The 22,929-nt window shown below is 46.7% G+C and overlaps 1 protein-coding gene across 1 annotated transcript in view; it reads right to left on the reverse strand.

Annotated features, from left to right (window-relative positions):
• LOC146782629 (transmembrane protein 272-like) overlaps positions 1–22,929 on the reverse strand; it is a 363,502-nt gene that overhangs the window by 224,873 nt on the left and 115,700 nt on the right. The window contains exon 3 of the mRNA XM_085636846.1: positions 15,172–15,222. Coding sequence (XP_085492972.1) covers positions 15,172–15,222 — 51 coding nt within the window. The remainder of the gene's footprint in view (positions 1–15,171; positions 15,223–22,929) is intronic.

The raw sequence follows: 22,929 nt of genomic DNA on the forward strand, positions 1-22,929 counted from the left end.
CTCACCCCTCTCTCCCCCTCTCTCCTCCCCTCTCCACTTTCTCTCCTCTTTCCACTTCTCTCTCCTCTCTCCACTTCTCTCTCCTCTTTCCTCTCTCCCCCCTCCCCCCTCTCTCCCCCCTCTCACCCCCCCCCTCTCTCTCCCCCTTTCTCCCCCCTCTCTCCCTCCCTCCCCTCTCTTCTCTCTCCCCCCTCTCTCCCTCCCTCCCCCGCTCTTCTCTCTCCCCTCTCCTCTCTCCTGTCTCCCCTCTCTCCCCTCCCTTCTCTCTTCCCCCTCTTCCTCTCCCCCCTCTCACCTCCCTTCTCTCTTCCCCCCTCTTCCTCTCCCCCCTACCTCTCCCCCTCTCTCTCTCCCCCCTCTCTCCCTCTCCTCTCCCCCTCCCTCTCTCTCTTCTCTCTCCTCTTCTCTTCTCTTCTCTCTCTCCCGCTCTTCTCTCTCTCCTCTTCTCTCTCCGACGCTCTTCTCTCTCTCCTCTTCTCTCCTCTTCTCTCTCCTCTTCTCTCTTCTCTCTCTCTCCCCTTCTCTCTTCTCTCTCCCCTCTCCTCTTCTCTCTCTCTCCTCCCTCTCTCTCTCTCTCCCCCTCTCTCCTCGCTCCTCTCCTTCCTCTCTCCCCTCTCCTCTCCCCTCTCCCCTGTCCCCTCTCCTCTCTTCTCTCTCCCCTTCTCTCCCCTCCTCTCTCCCCTTCTCTCTCCTCTCCCCTTCTCTCTCCCCTCTCTCCCCTCCTCTCTCCCCTCTCTCCTTATCTCTCTCTCTCTTCCTCTCTCTCTCTCCTTCGTTCTCTCTATGTCCTTTGATGAGCGCAGGACATACATTCTAATCATGATGTCTTGCAGGCTGTGACCTACGGAATGTCCCGAGGGGAGCTGACATGTGTCTTCATTTCATTTCAGTGTTCATTTTAATAAAGTTTCATTTGTTGCTTCAACAGTGAATGTGTGATGCTCATTTCTGTGACGACACATGCATGTCACCAGTTGGGATTGTGCGACATCAAGCGGATTATTTTGTACATGTTTAGGTGTAGCTGATGTGGCATGTCTTTGGTCGAGGGTGCCGGGGAGGTGTTGTCCTGGCGGTGGTGGTGGCAGGTGTTGTTGCCCTTTCGGCCCTCCGGGCTGCATGTCCAGTTGCCTGGATGCATCTGTTCTTCAGGTGTGGCTCTGGGCTGTGCTCCCTTTTGTGGTGCCGCCTGTGGTCCGACTTTGCACCAGGTCAGAGCAGGTGTTATTTTCCTGGTGCTAACACGCCTTTTCACCTGTTTTGTGTTCTTATCGCAGTTCTGTCTGGTCGTTGTGGAGTGGTGTTGTCATGGGTTTTGGCACGGGAACGCCTACTCTGCATCTCATTAGAGATAGTTGCGGTGGTCATCTGTGGCGATGTTTTTTGCGGTTGTTATCGCGGGTAAGAAAACAACTTACTTACCTGTAACTGTAGTTCTCCAGTATTGGAGCTTTCATAGATTCACATGCCTGAATCATTCCCCGTCTCCGGTACATAAAAAAGCATTGCTTAGTAGTATAGCAAACTGAAAAAAGGCCTAGGCCCATTTTCCTTTGCAACCCATAACCTTCGTTATGTAAAAAAGGACTAAATTTGTCTCTGAACCAATCAGAGCCTCTCACCCTCTAGAACACTCCTGAGAGAACCTTCTGCCCCTCAGATTTTCGTGCACTTGTGCAATAACACCCTTTGTCCTAAATCCGAAGTGAGCCTATCAGGGGAGGAGGGTGGGTTGCATGTGAATCTATGAAAGGTCCAATACTGGAGAACTACAGTTACAGGTAAGTAACTTGTTTTCTTACTCCAGTATTGGAGCTTTCATAGATTCACATGCCTGAATCAGAATAGCAGTAAATAAAACACATTTTTTCCCCACATATCAAAAATACCACATATCAAAAATACTTTGCAAAAGGCATCCAATACAATAAACAACAATAAAATGTGCAAAATTAGACAATAAAGGAAGGAGGGATGGTAAAGAAGGCTCACCGTTACTGGATAAGGTTCCTCAGCACCGCTTCTCCCACCGCCACATCTCTCCCTGTGGCTGCATCCAAGCAGTAATGCCTGGTGAAGGTGTGCGTACTCGTCCAGGTCGCCGCCCTGCAGATATCCTGGATCGGTACTTCTAACAACGCTGGACATCCAGCGAGTGGAGAGCTCTTTCTGCAGCTGTTGATGGTTGTGGAAAAAATCTTTTGAGAATTAATGGTTTGTTCAAATGAAAGTCAGTTGGAACTTTTGGAATGAATTTTGGATTAGTCCTGAGTATCATTCTGTCCTCCTTGAATTGCAAGAAAGGCTCCTGGGCCGTGAGAGCCTGAATTTCCCCCACTCTCCTGGCTGAAGTGAGCACAATGAGAAGCGCAACTTTCCACGATAGAAATTTCAGCTCTGCCCTGTGAATTGGCTCAAAGGGCTGTTTCATTAACTGGGAAAGAACAATGTTCAATTGCCAGAGAGGTGGTGGAGGTTTTATTGGAGGGAAAACTCGGAACAATCCTTTCATAAATTGTTTGATGACTCTAGCAGACCACAGAGATGGACCAGAGGCAGTTCTTCTGAAGCGTGAAATTGCAGCTAGGTGTACCTTTATAGATGCATGAGCCAAACCTGACTTAGCCAAAAGCAAGATGTATGGAATAATCTCGTGAGCTTCCGAATGCAGCGGATGAATTTTAGACTTTTTGCACCATAAACAGAACCTCTTCCACTTCATCCGATATGTTTTCTTTGTACTATCCGCTCTGGCTCTAGATAGAATCTCCCTGCACTCCGTAGGGATGTTCAGATGTTGAAATTCACAGTATTCAGGAGCCAGGCTGCTAAATGCAGAGATTTTGGATCCGGATGAAGAACTTCCCCCTGGAACATCGTCAGAAGAGACGGTATCGGCTGCAGGCAAATCGGGCACGCCTCTGACAGTAGAAGAAGCTCCGCAAACCAATGTTGTCTGGGCCCCCACAGAGCTATCAGGATTAACCTGCATGGTTCTTTCTTGATCTTCATAAGAACCTGCGGCAGGAGGGGAATTGGAGAAAAGGCGTAAGCAAAGATGCCTGACCATGCCATCAAAAACTCATTCCCCCAAGATCCCCGTTGGGGAAGCTAGCTTGCGAAGAACCGGCATGTTCTGTTCTCCCTTGTCGCAAAAAGATCTACTGTCGGAGTTCCCCATTTCTGGAAGATGTTGTTCAAAATCTCGTTGTCGATCTCCCATTCGTGACAGACAGACTTTAGTCTGCTTAGAGTATCTGCCTTGGTGTTCTGGTCCCCCGGAAGATGTTCCGCTGTAATGGATACTTCGTGTCGTAGAGCCCATTCCCATATCAACTGGGCTTCTCGAGACAGGGAGAGTGATCTTGTTCCTCCCTGTTTGTTCAAATAGTGCATTGCTGTTGTGTTGTCTGTTCTTAACAACACGGCTGCACCATGAATCCTTGACAGGAACGCCAACAATGCTAAGCGGACGGCTCTGAGCTCCAAGAGGTTGATATGCAATTGCTGTTCATTCAATTTCCAGTAACCGCTGACCTGCAGATCCTGAAGGAATGCTCCCCAGCCTTCCAAGGACGCATCTGTCGTAACCACTAATGGAGCTGGTTGAGTCAGGAAAGAAAGACCCTGCAAGATTTTTCGTTTTGGGGTCCACCATGTTGCCGCATGGATCATGATCGGAGTTACTCGGAGTATATCTTCGAAGGATCCTGTCGCTTGATGCCATTGAAGATCTAGCTGCTCTTGTAACGGCCGCATAGTTAGCCTGCAGAAAGGTACGAGGGGAATGCAAGAGGACATCGTTCCCAGCAATGACTTGTACTTGCGTACTGAAAGAGACTTTCTTTTTATAAAAGCCTGGGATAGAGATATTATTCCCCACTGTCTCTCCTTGGAGGGGAACGCTCTGTTTACCTCCGTATCCAGAATTGCTCCCAAGAAAGTGATATTTCTTGACGGTTGAAGAGTTGACTTCTCTTCATTTAGAGTCAGACCTAATCTGGCAAACAGTTCCACGCAAGCCCCTGTTGACGACCGGGCTGCCGCTGCCAATGGAGCCTTGACTAGCCATTCATCGAGGTAAGGAAATACTTGGCATTTCTGTCTCCTTAGAACCGCTGCCACTAGAGCAAGGCATTTTGTAAAAATCCTCGGGGCTGATTTCAGACCAAAAGGAAGTACCTTGAATTGGTAATGATCTTCGGCCACCACGAAACGAAGGTACTGCCTGTGTGAAGGATAGATTGGAATATGAAAATACGCATCTCGTAAGTCCAGTTTGGTCATATGATCCCCTGGGTTTAATAGCAGCAGAATATCTTGGAGGGAGATCATTCTGAAGGATTTGTCCTTGAGGTAAGTATTTAGGGATCTGAGATCCAAAATGGGGCGCCATTGAAGAACGTTTTTCTTGATCAGAAAAAAACGGGAATAAAATCCCCTTCCTCTCTGGGAATTCGGTACCGGTTCTATTGCTCCCATTTCTTGACGCATCTGATGCAAATACTTGACCTCTTGATATCTTGGTGGAATACAAGGGGGGATTTCCAGAAACTCTAGAGTATGACCGAATTGTATTATGTTAAGGACCCATTGGTCCGTCGTTATTTTCTGCCAATTTTGAAGATGATAGGAAATTCTTCCACCCAGGGGAACATGCGACATATGAGGAATAGGTGTCACCAGACTGTCATTGTCTCTGGGTGGTGTCTTTCCCTTGGCGACCTCCTCGACCTCTAGGAGTAGATTTTGTGAAACCTCCTGTTTGTCTTGAATATTGTTGATGATATGGCTGAGATGATGTGGAGTAGGAAGAATACCGGCCCTGTTGGTAACCCCCTCTATAGGAGGCTTGGCCCCTACCTCTTGAGCCACGAAAAGGAACTTTTCTATATTGCAATGTTCCCAGAGATTTAGCTGTTTCCGTATCCTTCTTGATACTCTGTAAGGCCTCATCAATATGCTTCCCAAACAGATCTTCTCCATTGAAAGGAAGGTCCAAGATCTTATTCTGGACTTCAGGCCTAAAAGATGTCGCTCTCAACCATCCTTGTCTGCGCAAAACAGCCGCTCCTCCCAAAGATCTGAAGGCCGTGGTCGCAATGTCCATTGCGCAATCTATGACTTCAGCCGAAGTCCTTTCACCTTCTTGGAGGATTTTCCTGGTTCCTGTCTGTCAGCCTCAGGTATGCTGTCTATGTATGGTGATAGGTCGCACCACATTTGCCTATCATACATGCCCAGGATGGCTAGGGCATTTGCCGCCTTGACCAGAAGGGCAGACATGGACAAAAACCTCTTCCCTGCATTATCCAAGCGCCTACCCTCTCTGTCCGGTGGCGTTGAAATTGGAGCGGACGGATTCCTCGATTTTTGTTGCGCCGCTTGAGTTATAACGGAGTCCGGTTTGGGGTGACCTAGTAAACAAGCCGGAGCATCTGAAGGCGCTTTGTATTTCTTGTCCAGTCTAGCAAGCTCTGGAGTAACCGTTGCCGGCGTCTCCATAACCTTGAGACCTTCTTCCCATAGATGACTCACAATTGGAAGAGATCTAACCGACTTTCGAAACGGCCTTTGAAATCATACAAGAAGCATTCTGTTTTGTCCGACGACAAATTGAGCGCAAATCTCAGTGCGGCTCTCTCCATAATATTATGGAACCCTCCGATGTCCTCCGGAGGAGAATCCACAGGCCTCGGTGAAGGAGATGAAGGGGACGGAATTAGATAATCATCCCATTCTTTACTAGGGTACATTATCTCCCCCTGCTCCTCATCGTCAGATGTGTCTAGAACCGGTTGCGGCAATGGCGATATTGGCACAGGAACCGGTGCCTCTTGTCTTCGCACAGGTGTACATGGAACAGAGTGTGACGAAGTCACTGGAATCCTTTGGGTAGAATGAGGTAAAGGATGCCTCCTCTTATAGTCGTCCAACATGAACTGCAAATCAGTCAGTAGTGAAGCTGGAACACTCACCATCTCTTCCTGATCATATTGTCGGGGGCGGTTTTGATAACCCCCATAATCATCCTCCCAGTCATCTTCCTGACATTTAACGTGTAACTGAGAGGGGCTACTTGCATAACCAAAAGGACCGTCATTATCTTCCTCTTGCGAGTCTTCCTCCTCAAACAAGTGGGATGGAACCAGAGGTGTTACCTTACTAGGAGATGTCATGTCCGGGGTAATCTTTCTTTTCCTGGCAAAATCCCATCTTTCTGGCGTTTTTTCTCTCGTCGACGAGCCCGTCGACGAGATTGCCATCGTAACCGCCGACGACACCGTCGTCGCAAATGCCGCCGTCGACGCTGTAGTCATCGTTGCCGACGATGCAGTCGTCACTGTTGTCGACGATGCCGTCGACGACGTAGTTGTGGTCGTCGTCACTGTCGTCGTCGACGCTCGTCGTCGTCGACACTGCCGTTGACGATGCCATCGTCGACGAGGGTATAGGTTTAATAATGACCTTAATCTCACTTTTCTTCGTCGACGACGCTACTTTCTTCGTCGACGATCCCGTCGACGATGCAGATTTTTCCAATTTCTCTTCAGGCGAAGTAGAGGCTGGTTTTTTAAGCGTATGTTTAATTTTAGGGGGTGATTTTGAAGGCTCTGAACTGGTTTTCTTTGAATGTTTTACCCCTGAAGCATGACCCTTACTCTCCTTTTCCTTAATTTGAGGAGATTTTGAGGGACTGCGCTCTGAAGACCCAGATGTGATCTTTTTAAGAGCCTTCTCAGGTTTTTCCCCTGAGGTATGAGCCTGAGGAGATCTACCTCTCTTCTGAGACCTCCTTGAAGCAGTTGACGCCTCATCGCTGTCATTAGACACAACGTCCTTTCTGGTCTTAAATTTTTGGAGCCAAATTAATAATCTACCTTCACGATCCCTCAGAGTTTTATTAGAAAAGGTACGACATACCTTACACTCCTTTGCCTGATGGTGTGGGTAAAGGCAGTATATACAATCTTTATGAGGGTCGTCAGTATATAACCTCTTCTTTGAACAGGTGGCACAGGCTCTAAAGAAACCCTTCTTCTCCTTATCAGCCATTCTCCAGAAGATGATGAAGAAAAATCAGTTGAAAAATCTCCTCAATCTAGAACCAACTGTAGAATTTGAGCAGAGCTCAAAGGAGACTCCCTAGCACAACGTGCGGTAGAAAATCTGAGGGGCAGAAGGTTCTCTCAGGAGTGTTTTAGAGGGTGAGAGGCTCGGATTGGTTCAGAGACAAGTTTAGTCCTTTTTTACATAACGAAGGTTATGGATTGCAAAGGAAAATGGGCCTAGGCCTTTTTTCAGTTTGCTATACTACTAAGCAATGCTTTTTTATGTACCGGAGACTCCCGTCTCGACGACGGGGAATGATTCAGGCATGTGAATCTATGAAAGCTCCAATACTGGAGTAAACTGGTGCTGTGGGCTGTTAACATCAGCTTGTGATTGGGGCGATACGTTTATCACAACTTTGGCTGGAATAATGTGCCATTAACTCGGCGATAGATCCTTGAGAATATGCCCGACTATGTACAGGCAAAGCAGTGTAACAGCAGAGTGACAGCAGTGCGTCCCTATAGTGTACATGTTAAACAGAGGGGTAGTTTGGGGGGATAACCACACAATGGTAATTTGTACTTGCTCGACTCCTTTCATTTTAATCCAGAGTATGCACCTGACCCTTTCTGGTTTGTTTGTGGCGACAGGAAGTTCAGTTTATCCCTACTAAGAAAGGTGCTTATAGATGAGTCCTCATACACAGCCATGACCTGCATCTACAACTAGTAGTGAAACATTGTACCAATACAACAACCAAAAAAGATTCTGCTCTATAACATTCTTCGGCCTGATGTGTGGGCCGTCAATATTTGTTTAAGACTCATTTTGAGACTGTAGTATCTGCTTTCATGGTTAACCTCACTTTTTGCTGGCGTCATAACTTTTCTGACTAGTCTGACAGGGATCCTGCTAATCAGGACCCCAGTCACTGTGCTTCTTCCCTACAATGGCTATGGTGTATATCTGGTACATTCCTATTTGGCTACTGGGGCACCCTTTTAAGTCCCTAGTAAATGGTACTGAGGTACCTAGAGCATGGGTACCCCAGGGGTCCCCTTTGGGATGAAGCATATATTATGCCACCCACGATGGGACCCTCCAAACTATGACTACATGCCTGCCATTGAAGTTTGTGCGAATTGGTGCGTGCACCCCTCACGAAAGATATAAGTTTCCTTATATCTAACGTCACTGCACTTGGAACCTATAAGTCACCCCTCTAGCAGGCCTTTCAGTCCCAAAGGCAGGTTGCGGTTGCTTGGTTTAGAGTGTGAGGGTGGCCCTGCACGAGCAGACCACCCCTACAAACCCCGGAGTCCATTCTCCGAGGTTTGTAAGTGAATCCGTCGTTACAATATAGAGATGCCATGCGTCATTACACGATGACCATCACTAAACTTGCTGGAACGAACCTGGGCATGTTTGGTATCAAACATGTTGGAATCATACCGTAACACCATATCCGGTGTTGGAGGTATAATTCTATCCACGGTTGGGCCCCTCTGGGGAGCCCTCCATGCTCTGGGACAGATCTTACAGAGCCTGACAGCAACCTAGTGCTGCTGCCGACCCCAGACATGATTCTGCCCTCCTGCTGCTGGGCCAAGACCAAGCAAGGGAAGGTATGACAATAGGTTTCCTTTCACAGGGAGGTGTGAACACCTCCCAGACAGGGTTTAGTGTATTAGGCCGGGGTGGGGGCCCTTGCCAGTGCCACATAGTCTGCTAGAAGGGCACATTTGGTGCCCTCCTTGCATACTCCAGCTCAAACCAGATAAGGGAACCGTTGGCTGCATGCTCTGGTGCGAAACTGGACAAAGGACATGGGAGTATCCTCCCAACTGTCCAACCCCTCCTCTGGGAGGGATCCCTGTATTGTCCCAACCCTCACTTTAGCGTACTTACGGGCTTACCTGTGGGCGGATTCCTAGATTTTTCGTGGGATTCAATTTAGATCCAACTCCACTGCTACTTCGACCATCTGGGTGCTCTGAACACTGCTGAACTTCACCCTGGGCACTGAGACCACACCTGGGAAGATCCCTGCTGCTCTGGCCTCCTCGTCCTGGAAGCTCACTCCAACATCCATGCCAGTGCTCCGTACAGGTCAGTCCAAGGCCTGTGGACATCAAAGACAAATGAAGAAATCACCCTCGGGTTGAAGGAGTCACTCCCCTGCATCCGCAGGCAGCACAACACAGTTCACGGGTTTGCTGATCCTAGGCTCACACGGACTCCACAAGGCCCAGCAACACAGGTGGTGGTCCAGCAGTCCTCTAAGACCCGACCTGTCCTCTCATCGATGTTTGAAGCCAGTATCCCCTGTTTGGGTCTCTACAACAGAACCCCTGGGCACTGCGCCGCTGCATCGCTTCATCGCACGGCAACCGCATCGGTTGTCCCAACCGACTCATGCCAACAGAGTTGGACGCATCTGAAGGTTCTGTCAACAAGTCTGTCCCCGCTATAACTGTCCCACGCTGACGAGGTTGGTTGGAACTGACAAACTCTGCTGTCTTCAACGTCACGGTAGCTCAGTCAGAGCTACTGACTTGGTGCAACAATGTTTGAAGCTCCTCTTCATTTCTTTTTACCTGCATCCTTGAACTCAAGGGGCCTTCGTCTTCCATGCCTCCTGGTCACCCCTGAGTGGCATAGACTGTCACCTCTGCTCTCAGGTATTCTTTGACTTGAACTCACTTCTGGGTTCCAACTGACTCTTTCATCCATCTTTGGTAAGACAGCAACCGCAACGTACCAACTGATCAGTACCGAGTATGTGGTTGTGTATCCTCTTTGCACATGACCGTCATGGGGTTCCTAGACTCTCACCTGGGGTGGTTCCTTGGGTCCTCGACTCTTCTACGCCTCCTGGGTCCAGTCTCGACTTAGGTCATGGTTTGTAATCCCCTATCTTGACATATGGTCTGGTCTCCCCTTGGGGACCACTGAAATTGGTGCTACTGACTGTTCTATGACCAAAGTATTTTGTGCAATGTGTATATCTCTGGGTAGGAGATACCATAAAGTGTTAGTGAGTGATTGTAATAAATATCTATTTTTGTAAGTACACTGTGCGGTTCTTTTTCATTTAGACTATACTAAAGGATTAGATCCTGGTAAACCGAACTGCTTTGCACTCCTCCTAGATTATGCCTGAAGGCTGCTCTCCACAGAGCTTTCTATGATTATTTAAACCACTAAAATCAACATAAGGGTCTCATGGTTTAGCGCAGGGTGCTAAACTTACATAAGGGAGCAGCATATACTAACCCAGCTTCTCGCAGAAACCTTAATACCTCCTGATCACGGTTTTGGCATAATTTGAGGTGAAGTGCAAACAGCCGAGAGTAGAATGAGTGCTCATCTCCTAATACGCAGTGTGTCAAACAGGAACAAATATCTTTTGTACAAATTGTACTCATTTTTTAATGGAACCATTTGTCTTGTTTTTAAAAAATGTGAACACCCATTTTTATGAGGTTTTACCCTAATTTGCATGGCTCCATAACATACAATTATTACGCCGGGAAGGTTCGGGCTAATGGCAACAAATCTGGTTGCAGTAATGTCTCCATGTTGAGCACTGGTGGAGGAGAAATATGTAAGTCACTTGGTGAAAATTTCGTAATTTTGTGCCGTACCGCCCTGGACTTGGGAAACAGCAATTACAATGAATCTGTTACAACGCATGCTATTACATAGCATGCCATTACAACACAATGCATTTACCACGCATACCTTTACAACAAATATTGTTGTTAAGGCATGAATGGTAAAGGCAGATGTGTTTTACATATAAGGTAAGTATAATTTTAGGGTTCAGAGTGGGTATGGGTTTTGGGGTGCCAAGGGTAATTTTGGGGTTGAGGGTGGGTATGGGAATTGGTGTGGTAAGGGTAATTTTGGAGTTCAGGGTGGATATGGGTATTGGGGTGGGAAGGGTAATTTTGGGGTTCAGGGTGGGTATGGGTATTAGAAGGGTAAGGGTAATTTTGGAGGTCAGGGTGGGTATGGGTATTGAGGTGGTAAGGGTAATTTTAGGGTTTTAGGTGGTATTATATATATATATATAAATATATATACACACACACACACACACACACATACACACACACACACACACATACACACACACACATACATATAAACACACACACACACACACAAACCTATACACACACACACACAAATATACACACACACATATACATATATACACACACATATATACATATACACACACATAAATACACATACATACACACATTCATACATATATATTTGTATCTTTATATTTACGTACCTTAACAAATTTTACCAAGTGTATGCCGTTACCACGCATGTCTTTGCGTTGTAATGGCATGCGTGGTAAAGGCATATTTGAGGTAAAAGTTTTTGTTGTAATGGTAGGTCATTGTAGAAGTATTGGCGTAGTAATACTCACGTTCTAATGGCACGCGTGTTTTTAGTATGCGTTGTAACGTCACATATTGCCTAGACTCGACACCTACTCTCTGTGCCTGCCTGACTGCAGATTCTAGCCAGGATTAAAGCATTTAGTGAGGGTGAATTTGTTCTTGAATGTTGTTCTTTGATCCACTGGTAAGCAGTGTAGCAATTTAGGGGCAGTCTTGCATGCAGTTGTTTCTGAATGTGTTTTTGGCCAGACGTGCCTGAACTTATGTTGTATCTTTGCACAGTTAAGGGTCTGTTCAGCTCCAGTGTGAGTGGGGCCTGGAGGGAAGGGTTGGCCCTGCAGGAGCAAGTGTAGTTGACTGTGTTCTCTTCTAGGTGAAGGAAAGCTTGGTCTTTGCGTTGTAATGGCATGCGTGGTAAAGGCATATTTGAGGTAAAAGTTTTTGTTGTAATGGTAGGTCATTGTAGAAGTATTGGCGTAGTAATACTCACGTTCTAATGGCACGCGTGTTTTTAGTATGCGTTGTAACGTCACATATTGCCTAGACTCGACACCTACTCTCTGTGCCTGCCTGACTGCAGATTCTAGCCAGGATTAAAGCATTTAGTGAGGGTGAATTTGTTCTTGAATGTTGTTCTTTGATCCACTGGTAAGCAGTGTAGCAATTTAGGAGCAGTCTTGCATGCAGTTGTTTCTGAATGTGTTTTTGGCCAGACGTGCCTGAACTTATGTTGTATCTTTGCACAGTTAAGGGTCTGTTCAGCTCCAGTGTGAGTGGGGCCTGGAGGGAAGGGTTGGCCCTGCAGGAGCAAGTGTAGTTGACTGTGTGCTCTTCTAGGTGAAGGAAAGCTTGGAATCCCATACCACACTCAGGACCGCCGCTGAGGCTACCACCAAAGAACAAGGCGAAGGGCCGCTGAGGTGCTGTTTTCCCTATAAACTTCTACTTTGGACGCACTGAGGCAGAGGAAGTTTTCCTCTGATGCTGGATGTGATCCAAGCACTCTGGGATTTTGGCCTAATTTCCGGAACTGAGCTCTCATTGGAGGCAGAACTTGGTATCACCTATAAGTTATCGGGATGGTTCGGTACGTGCTAAGCCCTATCCATTGGTAATGTTTTTAAAGAAGTGATGCTGCCCAGTTCAGTGAAGATCCTGGACCGCTGCTCCTGTCCAACCTCAGAGATGCTTGAGAAGGATAACATGTTCTGATGTGTCATGGACCAGTGTACATCATCTATGTTTGTGAAATAGATCATCTTCCTTTGCTCATCAACCCTGACTCTTCTACCTCCATTTATCCCTCACTCATCATCATCCCTCCCACATCATTCCTCACTCATAAACCCTCATTCCTCGCTAATTTTCCCTCTCTCACTCACACTTCATTCCTCAGCTACTCCTCATTTCTCATCCCTGCCTCCTTACCCCTGAAGTCTCATTTATCATCCGGCACTCACCATCCATCGCCCTTCTCTCACTGTCCCCCTCTCACTGTCCATCACGCATTTAAAAGAGTGAGGAGTGAAATGAGGACATTATAGTGACTTCAAATTTACATTGATCTGTCCACATTGGGACATCCTCATCCCTGGTTGTTCATTCCTCATCCTTCACACCTCCTTTTCATTCTTCCCTCCTCTACTGGCCAGTGATGGTGCTGATGTAAACAGTGCCCAAATACAGACAGGCACTTAATGCTTGAAATGATGAATGTAAACAGCAAGACCTGCTTTACATCATTTGTTTCATTTCAATACTTCCAACACATGAATTTAGAAAACAGCCACTCATTTGTTTTCAAATGCTGGGCAATCAACAGATGACAGAGACAGGAGAGCAGGAAATGGGCATGGAGTATGCCCATATATTGGTATTGTCTACGGTTCTTGACTGCTCACCGACTGCTGAATTTACATTTAATTCGGTTTCCTATTGTTCAGATGGGAATCATTTGGGATTGAGGCCAGCAAGGTTGGAACAGAGTAAGATATTGTTTAGGGATGGCCGATTATACGTGCACAACCAGGATCCTGGTTTAGAACGGTGTACATCACTGTGCCGCGACACGCCTGCAGAGGCGGTTCGTTTCTTATCGGCTCGTGCATCATTTTACTCACTTTGGGGCATATCAACAAGGGCTTTATCTCTGCTTTTTCGGCTTTAAAAGCCAAAAAGCAGATATAAAACTAGCACCCTATCAGCAACAGGGTGCCAACACGCAAATCTGCATGTTAGCACCCTTTTACTCTATGCTTCCCCTTGCATCTCTAATGAGATGCAAAGGGGGCGTTCCAGAGTAAAATAATAGAAGAAATGTCGCTAAGCGACATTTCTCCTATTATCAAGGATATCGCTAACCCGGTTAGAGATAAAAAAAAGCAGCGCTAACCGCGGTTAACGCTTCTTTTTTACGCCTGGTATTTTTCTGACTTAGCCATGATATCGTATGTAAGGTGGATATCATGGCTAAGTATGTCTATCCCTATCAAGCTATTGCCAAACCTTGTGGTATTATTGCTGTTTTTCCAACAATAATCTCACAATTGCCAGCTTGCGCTCTGAATTTTATCGCTTTGGAGATAAGCGTTGCTGTTACCACGCTATCTCCGCGATGAAATTCAGAGTTGGCCGGCGATAATTATCCTCACACTAAGAGCGCTGAGCGATAATTATCGCCGGCCCTTGCTGATATGCCCCTTTACTCTGTGGTTTTCTAGGTGTGGTATAGTATTCACACAAACTGCAGTTCAACACCAAATGCAACTCTGTTCAAATTTGGGACTGTCTTTGGGGGAACGGAGGTTTGAAATGCAAGCAGCGGGGCAGCATGGCTGCACATATGGTCACTGGTACCTTGAAGCAGCGATAGTTAATGTTTTTGATGGTGTGATTGATAGCTGGGTAGAGGGGCTTCATGGCTCAGTGAGCTGAAAGTTACATGGTTTCATGGCTGAAGAAGCATGCACCAAAAATAGGCCAGAGTCTTGATTTCTTGAGACACATTTCTTTTCACAGCATGTTTGTTTACAAGTTGCAAAGCCCCTTGAATCTGAGCAGTGTTTATCAGGGTTTTGCCTCCTGGGGGCGAGAGAGGTCTGGAGCCAACAGTACAGGTTCTGCTAGGATAGCCACCTTTTCAGAGAATAATAAAAGCCATTCTTTGTGTTTTCAGATTTTGAAAGAGCCAGGAGTTCATACTTATATACAGGATATTTGTAAAATCCTCTATTACTTTATATCATGGTAATTCTGCCTCTATCTACTTTAAAAAATCATTTAGTAATAGTTTAGGCAGTGCTAAAATACCTTTGAAGTGTTTTCTCCATGTATTTGCTGTGTTAGGATAAAGGTTCAAGGGGAAAAAAAAAATGTTTGCTTATTTTTACTATTTGTTTTTCTCAACAATAAACTAGTGGCTCTACTGGTGGAATAACGGCCAGATACAACTGGTGGCAATGAACTCCCAGCTTTAGGATTGGACTGTTGCCAAAATAAAACAAAGAATACTGGACCAAGTACATCAGGGCATCATGCAGCCCAGAGTTCAGATGGATTCCTCCTGGCAAAGGATGACACATCATGGCTACCCTCCTATAGCACCCCAAAGCACTCTAGGGTGTATCTCAACACATGCAGCAGCTTCCGCACTCGCAGTATCAGGGGGCAGCACAGCGCAGGACTCACTCACCGACACTGATGTCTGCAATGGCCATTCTTGCTGTGATGAATATCGCACACACTGAAAAGGAGAAAAGAAAACCAGGTTAAAGAAAGGTAGGTTTGAAGACAAGATCCATGCTCTGATAAGCCCCTCTGTATTTCAGGCCTGCTGTGTACTGTGATCCCAACCAAGGAAACCAAGCCCTGTCCCCTCTTCCTGAACACCAACCTGTGCCATGCCATGATGTAGATTCACCAAAATGCCAGTGGTAGCAGAAGTGACGCACCCTTCAAACCCAATGACATCATAGTGTTTGCCCTTAGCCCCACAATAACCCCTGATTAGCTACTGAGGGGTAGGGGAAGGGAAAGGATGGAAAGTTAGAAAAAAATCAGAGGTCTTTACAGCTCAATCTACTTTTGATCCTACATTTTGTTCCAGAGACCAGGGGTTGCTAAGGTGGCTCAAAGGGAATCAACGGCCAGGTTACGGTGACACGGGTAGCAGTGGCTACCGCCTTATTCATGTTCATGAGCAGAATCCTCCTCCTGCTTAGACAGAGGGTGATTATAAAGTTGTGCCATTACCCAGGCTGCAGGCACCCTTCCTCATGTTCACGCCCTGGTTTTTTGCATTCTTCCTCGACTCGGACCACTCATTTAATGAGCAAATCACCAACCAAACCAAGTGTGCATGCGATTACTTTCCCCCCCCTGAAAAAGGATAAAACGGTTTCTACCGGAAACAAACTTCAGATCAACAGTGCCAGTCTTGGGCCTCTCGCACAATAACAGAGGCCCTGCTATGCTCAGTCGGTGCCCAGACAACAAATTGGGACTGCTGACAGGCCTCTTACATGGTGCATCTCATCAACAGCCTGAAGAAAGGTGACTACATCATCCCAATGTCATTATGCCAAAGGAACTAAACTGCTCCCCCCTATAAGCCTGCAATGTCCCCTGGACCAGCGGCATCTCCTCCTGGGCATTCAGAAATGACACCCTCCGTGCCTGGCTGAGAAATGAACGACATTTGGGAACAGTGTTATAACAGAAGCCCAGAACTCAGACTGGAGATACAATGACTCAAAAAAGGAAAGCGCTCAAGGCAGACCTTATCACATTTCTGCACTCAAGCCCAAGAGCAGATATCCCTTCCCAGCACACGTCAGCACGGGTGCCGCCAGGACGCGCGATGATTCCCTCCTTCAAAAAGACGTAATGAACACACACTTGTGTTTTGCCCCTTCGTTACCATCGCTGTGATCGATCTTTCTACCGCACTTTTGTTGCATTGACCTCATAATACTTGAATATACTACCTTTTGGATTCATATTCATCCTTTACTCGCGGAACCATTCTCTTTTGTTTCTGACAACCAAGCTAACCAATTCACACCCGTTTTTATGATTGATGAGACGTGCTGATTGCCGGGTTGGAATTATCACCAGCATTTCGAATACTTCACACCTACGAGACCTCCTACAGACTCATATTACTTCTTCTACTGTCCAATTTGTGTATCACTGGCATGCCTCATAAGGAACCTTCACACCTTCGTTCCTTGTGTATCAATTGCACATCTCCTGAGGAACCTTTGTAGGATGGATTAAGCCACGCCCTATTTACAACACTAAGTTAGCATAACCGAGCTAATTGTTAGCAAGTCAGCTTGTCGTTTCTGCTGCGCTGCACACGACACTGTTGTTATTTGTTATTCATTTTGGAAATGCTGACTCGACTTTGCCTCACAGGATAACAAACTGTTGGTTTACATTCTTAACAGTGAAATGTGCCCTTGGTCTGTACATCATGTAAAGAACGAGTCTGGGTCACTAGAAGGTACAGAGTGTTGTGATTAGATTGATAGTACCACTTTTTAGACATATCATACATGCCGCTGCCAATATCTGAAGGACAAGTGTCTTTAATATAGCAGAACAGTTTGGTTTTATATTCATTCGAACAGAAGAGCTGATGCATGAGAGAGCTAGCTGATCCTTTGATGTGATTCTACTAAGCTGATCTATACGGTATGGGGTCCTCCCTGTTAGCCTAAGAGACCTTCTATTAGTCTAATAATAATGTATTAGATTCTAGAGAAAGGAGTGTGGCTGTATACCACTGTCATTATTAGTATGATTGCTCCTTTCATTTTATATGGTTATTATAACAATGCTTATGGTTCTGATCTGTATCATTTGTCTGCTAGTGTTAGCCAAAGTACTGCAACTTAGGACACAAGGTTTATAAAATAAGCTCTTTAAACTTTACCGTGTCTGTATTATTCTGTTGTGGACTGACAAATAGATACGAACAGGTATTTCGGATTCCCATGACTCCTGATAAATAACTAAGTCGCTTGTTCTGGTTTGTCTATACATTGGGACCGCCTAGCTAGATCTAGGCTAACGAATGGGATACTAAGCTAGTCGGATAAGGGGTTCTTGGTTCTGAGGGGAGTTTCTGGTACATCACAATTCTCTGAGGTCCTGGTCTCCTGCGCATAGTTCTGTGCATAAGCAGAATCCCTGCAACATGGCGCACCTAACGTTTGGTCTTATGATCTGAGACGCCTTAGTAGGTCTTGTTTAGTCCACAGCTACCCTCACTCTCGTTTCCGGAGAACGGGAGTGACGGTTTAGCCTACCTAGGGTTTTGACTAAAGGTTCTTTGAAGCTTGATAATTAAAAAGGTTACAAACTTTTAAGCCAAAGTGCTACTGTAAATATCGTTGTTGCTCTTTAGTGTGTCCTTATGGCGGTCAATATTCCCGTTCATAGTTGGGTTCCTCTCCGCACTCATTTGAGAGCTTATGGGGTACCTGATGACGGGATGGCCGTGGTCTTTGTGGGAAGTGCTGATGCCACCTACCCTTATGAGTTGTTTTACTCTTGGGTGACCTTTGAGGAGGTGGATGCGAACGATAAATTGTTCCACGAATATACAGCCACACCCGTGCCTGCGGTTTATGCCCCATATAGGACGCTGGAAATACCCATTTCTGCTTGGCAGCATACAATTTGGTTTAATGGCGCCCTCCCCCATGAGGCCGTACCGGCGAGAATGGGCCCGTTGTCCATTGCAGGGGCCACTTGGCCGGTACTGGCCGGATATACACCACACCCCCACTACCTAACGGTGGGAGTGGGTGAATTACGAACGCTTCACACAGCCCTGATTACGGTCCATAGGGCTTTAGTGCAGTATGTGTCACGCACAGTACAGGTGGGAGCACCTGCGGTTGCTGGGCACGGGGCTGATCACCATCACGCGGTGGTGATAAGCCCTGTTATGGTTAATGCGGTTGTCGGCAAGTGCCCCTTAAGTAAGGATGAATTTCCTTACTGGCTTGCTGAAAAATTTGATCAATTGGAAGCCGTGTTTCCAAACACTACTCCTGTGGATAAACACAGGATACTCACCATTACTTTGCCAAAGGATCTGGTCCCTGATATTATTGATTGTGATAATTGGGGCAAAGTCTTTGCTGCGACCTATTCGAAGTGCTACGGCACTCCGTCTATGGCTGTACTACCCTCCGTCATCAAGAAAGTCCAAGACAATCATGGTGCATAGGCAGCTATTGAGTTAGGAATGAGGCTTGTCGACAGTTTCGATGTGGTTTGTTCCATGGTAATGGGCAACCTCAAAGGAGATGCCATGCAGTTCCAAGTTGGTAATTTGCTGGAACTTGTGGATGCAGCCGACAGACCCAGGGAGTTCGCAAAAATTATTGCAAAAGCCTATAGGATGGTTGGATGTAGTGCTTTAGGCGTGAAACCCACCATCAAAATTCCTGATGTAGTACAGCAAACTAAGGTGAGTTCGTCTAGAAAAGACGAAAAGCCCAACTTTCCGAAACAGAGTTGGCGAGCCAAAAAACAAGAAAAACAGCAACAGAAACAGGTTTCTCGTTCTGCCTCACCGTACAGTCGTATAGTGAACGCACTTATGATTTGCGCGATCGTACTCGTATTAAGTCACCTGATAAGTTTCAGGTTTCTGAACAACGCTCTCCTCGTTCTTCACAGGACACATCAACTTCTCATACTGGTGGTGGAGAGCATGGGAGAGGACGGGGAACTCAAGGTCGAGACCAGCCCCGCCAGACTGACGGTAAAGGCAAGCAGGAAGACACTGCCAGACAACGTCCACCGTTTCAGAAAAAGAAAGTTTCTTCAATCTCAGCGAGGTATGCCTCAGATGGTACGGACACAGCTTCGGAACCTGACATGGGCACTAACGCTGCTAGACAGCGCGGCGGAAGTTACAGTAGTGCGGCAAGCATTGCGTCCATTTCTGGAGGCGACAGCAACTGACATTTATGTGACAGTTGAAACTGCTGATACTCGCGTAGCTCCCCCAGAAAGATTATTTGAAATAGTCCTTAATATTGAGGGTGAAATACAACGAAAAATTAAAGTGGTTTTTTGGGACAATCTTACCACCACCTATGATATTCTTTTGGCGGAGAAAGATTGGCCTCCTGCTTTCATTTTGGACGCTCCAAGGGGAGAGGAAGTTATTCTTCCTTCCTTTGGGCACGCAGTGCCCACGGATGAGTCTAATAGGTTAGCCGGGGAGTGGGCACAGGTGCTTGCACCTGCGTTGTATCGTAATCAGGTTGGCTGGGATAAATGTTCTCCCAATCATGAGATTCCATTGCGGTCCGATCCCCAGCCTCAACCCCAATACCCCATGCGTCGCGAGGCAAGATCTCACGTCGCGTCCATCCTTGAACAATTGGAATATCAAGGAGTGATTGAGACATGTGTGTCACCCATGAATAATCCTTTATTCACTGTGACGAAGCCTGATGGGTCACACCGCCTAGTTTTGGATTACCGGCACTTAAACTCGCACTGCTGGACGTGTGCGGTACAAAATACTCATAGTTCGGCTCTCGTCGATAGTCTTGTGAGAAAACGTTTCAAAACCACGCTCGACTTGTCCAATGGCTTTTATTGCCATAACCTGGCCCCTCATAGTTATGAGTGGACGGCATTTACAACGGGTGGAAAACAAAAATTGTTCAAGAGGCTCCCGATGGGCTATACAAACAGCCCTGGAGTTTTTTCTGCTCGCGTGGTCTCTCTCTTGGAGATGGTAGACACGGAGGCATACTCGTATGTTGATGACATCTATCTGACTGACGACGAGTTGCTTCCACACCTAGCTCGTGTGGATAACATAGTGACTATGTTTGCAGACTTCGGTTACAAGTTTAACTTTAAGAAGTCCCACATTGCTGAATTCACAGTGTTATTCTTGGGGTACGAACTCAATAATGAGGGTCGAGGCTTGGCACCGCACTTCCTTGAGAAATGCGCACGCCTTCGTATCCCTACGACACTGAAAAAACTACAATCATTGCTGGGCTTTCTGAATTTCGGTCGTTCCTACATTCCTGATTATGCCCAGCGTATCAAGACGCTTTACGCCTTGGTACAACCAACTTTTACCAAATCTTGCTGGCTGCCTGAGCATTCATCTGCATTGTATTCTTTGCAGACTGATCTTCTTACTACTAAATATTTAAAAACTCGTGATAATCACACCAACCTGGTCATTAGAATTGTTCCAGGCGTGGAGGGTTTCACGTACTTAACGTTTAATGAGGGCGACACAGTCCCCATTGCTTACAAGTCTCATCTGTACACTTCGGCTGAGCTGCGATTTTCCACTGTTGAAAAAGTCTTGACAGCAGTTCAGATGGCGATCCTGAAAGAACGAGCGCTATCACAAGGAAAGGGCATGCTAGTGGTAACACCGTTTCCTGCTCTCGAAGCAGTCACTAAAGCTAGTGTACCGAATTCCAAGGCTTTGCATCCAAGGTGGATACAATGGGCGACCTCCTTAGCTTCGCCTGACGTCGAATACATCTTTGACGCGGCGTTGCAGACTCAGGAGAGTTTGGAGTATGAATTCGTTCTTCCTGCTCCTCTGTCATTGCGACCCATCGAGGAATACCATTGTGTCATATACACTGACGGGTCGGCGCAACCCGCAACTGTATCAAAGCACGGTTATTCAGCGGCTTGCGCAATTGTAGTCGGTACTTTCGTAAATGGAGAGTTCCAATCTGATGCAGTGCATACGCAGTCATTGGGTGATTGTACCGCACAGTTGGCGGAGCTTCATGCTCTGGTGCTTGCACTTGAGTTTGCTGATCACAGGGTCACTACTCTTATAGTGAGTGATTCTTACTATTGTGTTCAATCTTACAACGACAATTTGCTTTTTTGGATTATGAATGGTTTTCGTGATTCCAAAGGTGGCACAGTGAAGCATAAAATGCTTTGGGCTCGGGTGGCAGAACTTAAAGGGAGTCTGCCACTTGTGAATGTAATTCACACTCTTGGTCACCAACGAGTTGGTGTCCATGCTGTCGGTAACAGTTTGGCTGACGAGGCAGCAAAAACCGCAGTGGCGACATATTTAGTAGCAGCAGTTACAAGATCAAAATCTAAGATTGATGCTGACATCTTGGCAGCTATTGCTGCTTCTGAGACTGGGACAAACTTCCCTAGAGGTTTCCCTTCTCGATACCATTATCACTTAAGTCCTGATAACTACCCGTTAGTGAGGATTAACGACGTTGGTGATAGATTGATTCCCAACGCGGACTGCAGACCAGCTTTGATAACGGCTGCCCACGAAGGTGTTGCGTCTGCGCATGCTGTAGTATCGGCAACTGTGTCTCTTTTGCAGCAACGTTACTGGTGGTACGGTTTGTATAAACAAGCGTGGGCTTATGTACTTCATTGTGACATTTGCCAACAGATTAAACCTTCTTCTGTCGCGCGTCCACCTCCAACGCAGCTGCATATATCTAATCAACCACTTGCGTGTGTTTATTTAGATCACTGCGGTCCTTTTACCTCTGATACTGCGTACAAGTACATCTTGGTTGCAGTGGATTCGTGCACACATTTTCTGTGGGTGTGGCCACAAAGGAGTGCGGATGCCAGGACTGTCATCAAAGAATTGCGTGTCTTTATAGGGAGTTTTGCATGTGGTACCCTTCATTCTGATCAGGGCCCGGCGTTCGCCTCTAAGGCGTACAAAGAAGCAATGAGAAGTTTGGGGGTCCAAGTCAAATTTTCGTCTCCATACAGGCCTGAGGGCAATAGTGTTGTGGAACGAATGAACCGTGACCTAAAGCAATCGTTGACAGCCAAGGTATTAGGTACAGGCTGGAACTGGCTTGCCCACTTGTATGACGTCCAACGTGCACTTAATAACCTCCCTAGAAGGTCTCTGGGTGGGAGGACCCCGTACATGATGCTCTTTGGAGTGAGAATGTTTGTTCCAGACCTTGATGGTCTAGACATGGCGGCGGCTGCCGCGCCTTTTGACCTAGATGACCACTGTGCTGTATTGCAGAATCTACAAGAAGGCAGAGACACTCTAGCAAAGGAACACGTGCCCTCTACATCTGAAGAAGCGCTCCAGATTCCGGTAGTCGGCTGGCTACCTCGAGTCGGTGACCTGGTCCGTGAGAAGGTGGAGAACAAGAAGGAGTTTGGCCCCTCTTATCGTGCACCAGTCCCGGTGCTTGGAGTACTGGGTACACGTACAGTTGTTTTACCCCCACTTCCTGGTCGCAAGGATAACAGGTACATTTCAATTGAGAATGTCAAGCTACACAGGGTGGCCGATTCTCCATAGTATGACACCTTCGGTTTCCTGCCCTTCGATGCTGAGAAACTCTGTTGTGGTGCCACCCTCTATCATCGTGCCTGAGGTTTCCATTGAGATGCTCACAGTTACTGATCCGCC

The sequence above is a fragment of the Triturus cristatus genome, chromosome 12 (genome assembly GCF_964204655.1).
Source record: "Triturus cristatus chromosome 12, aTriCri1.1, whole genome shotgun sequence".
In the NCBI taxonomy this organism is placed as follows: Eukaryota; Metazoa; Chordata; class Amphibia; order Caudata; family Salamandridae; genus Triturus; species Triturus cristatus.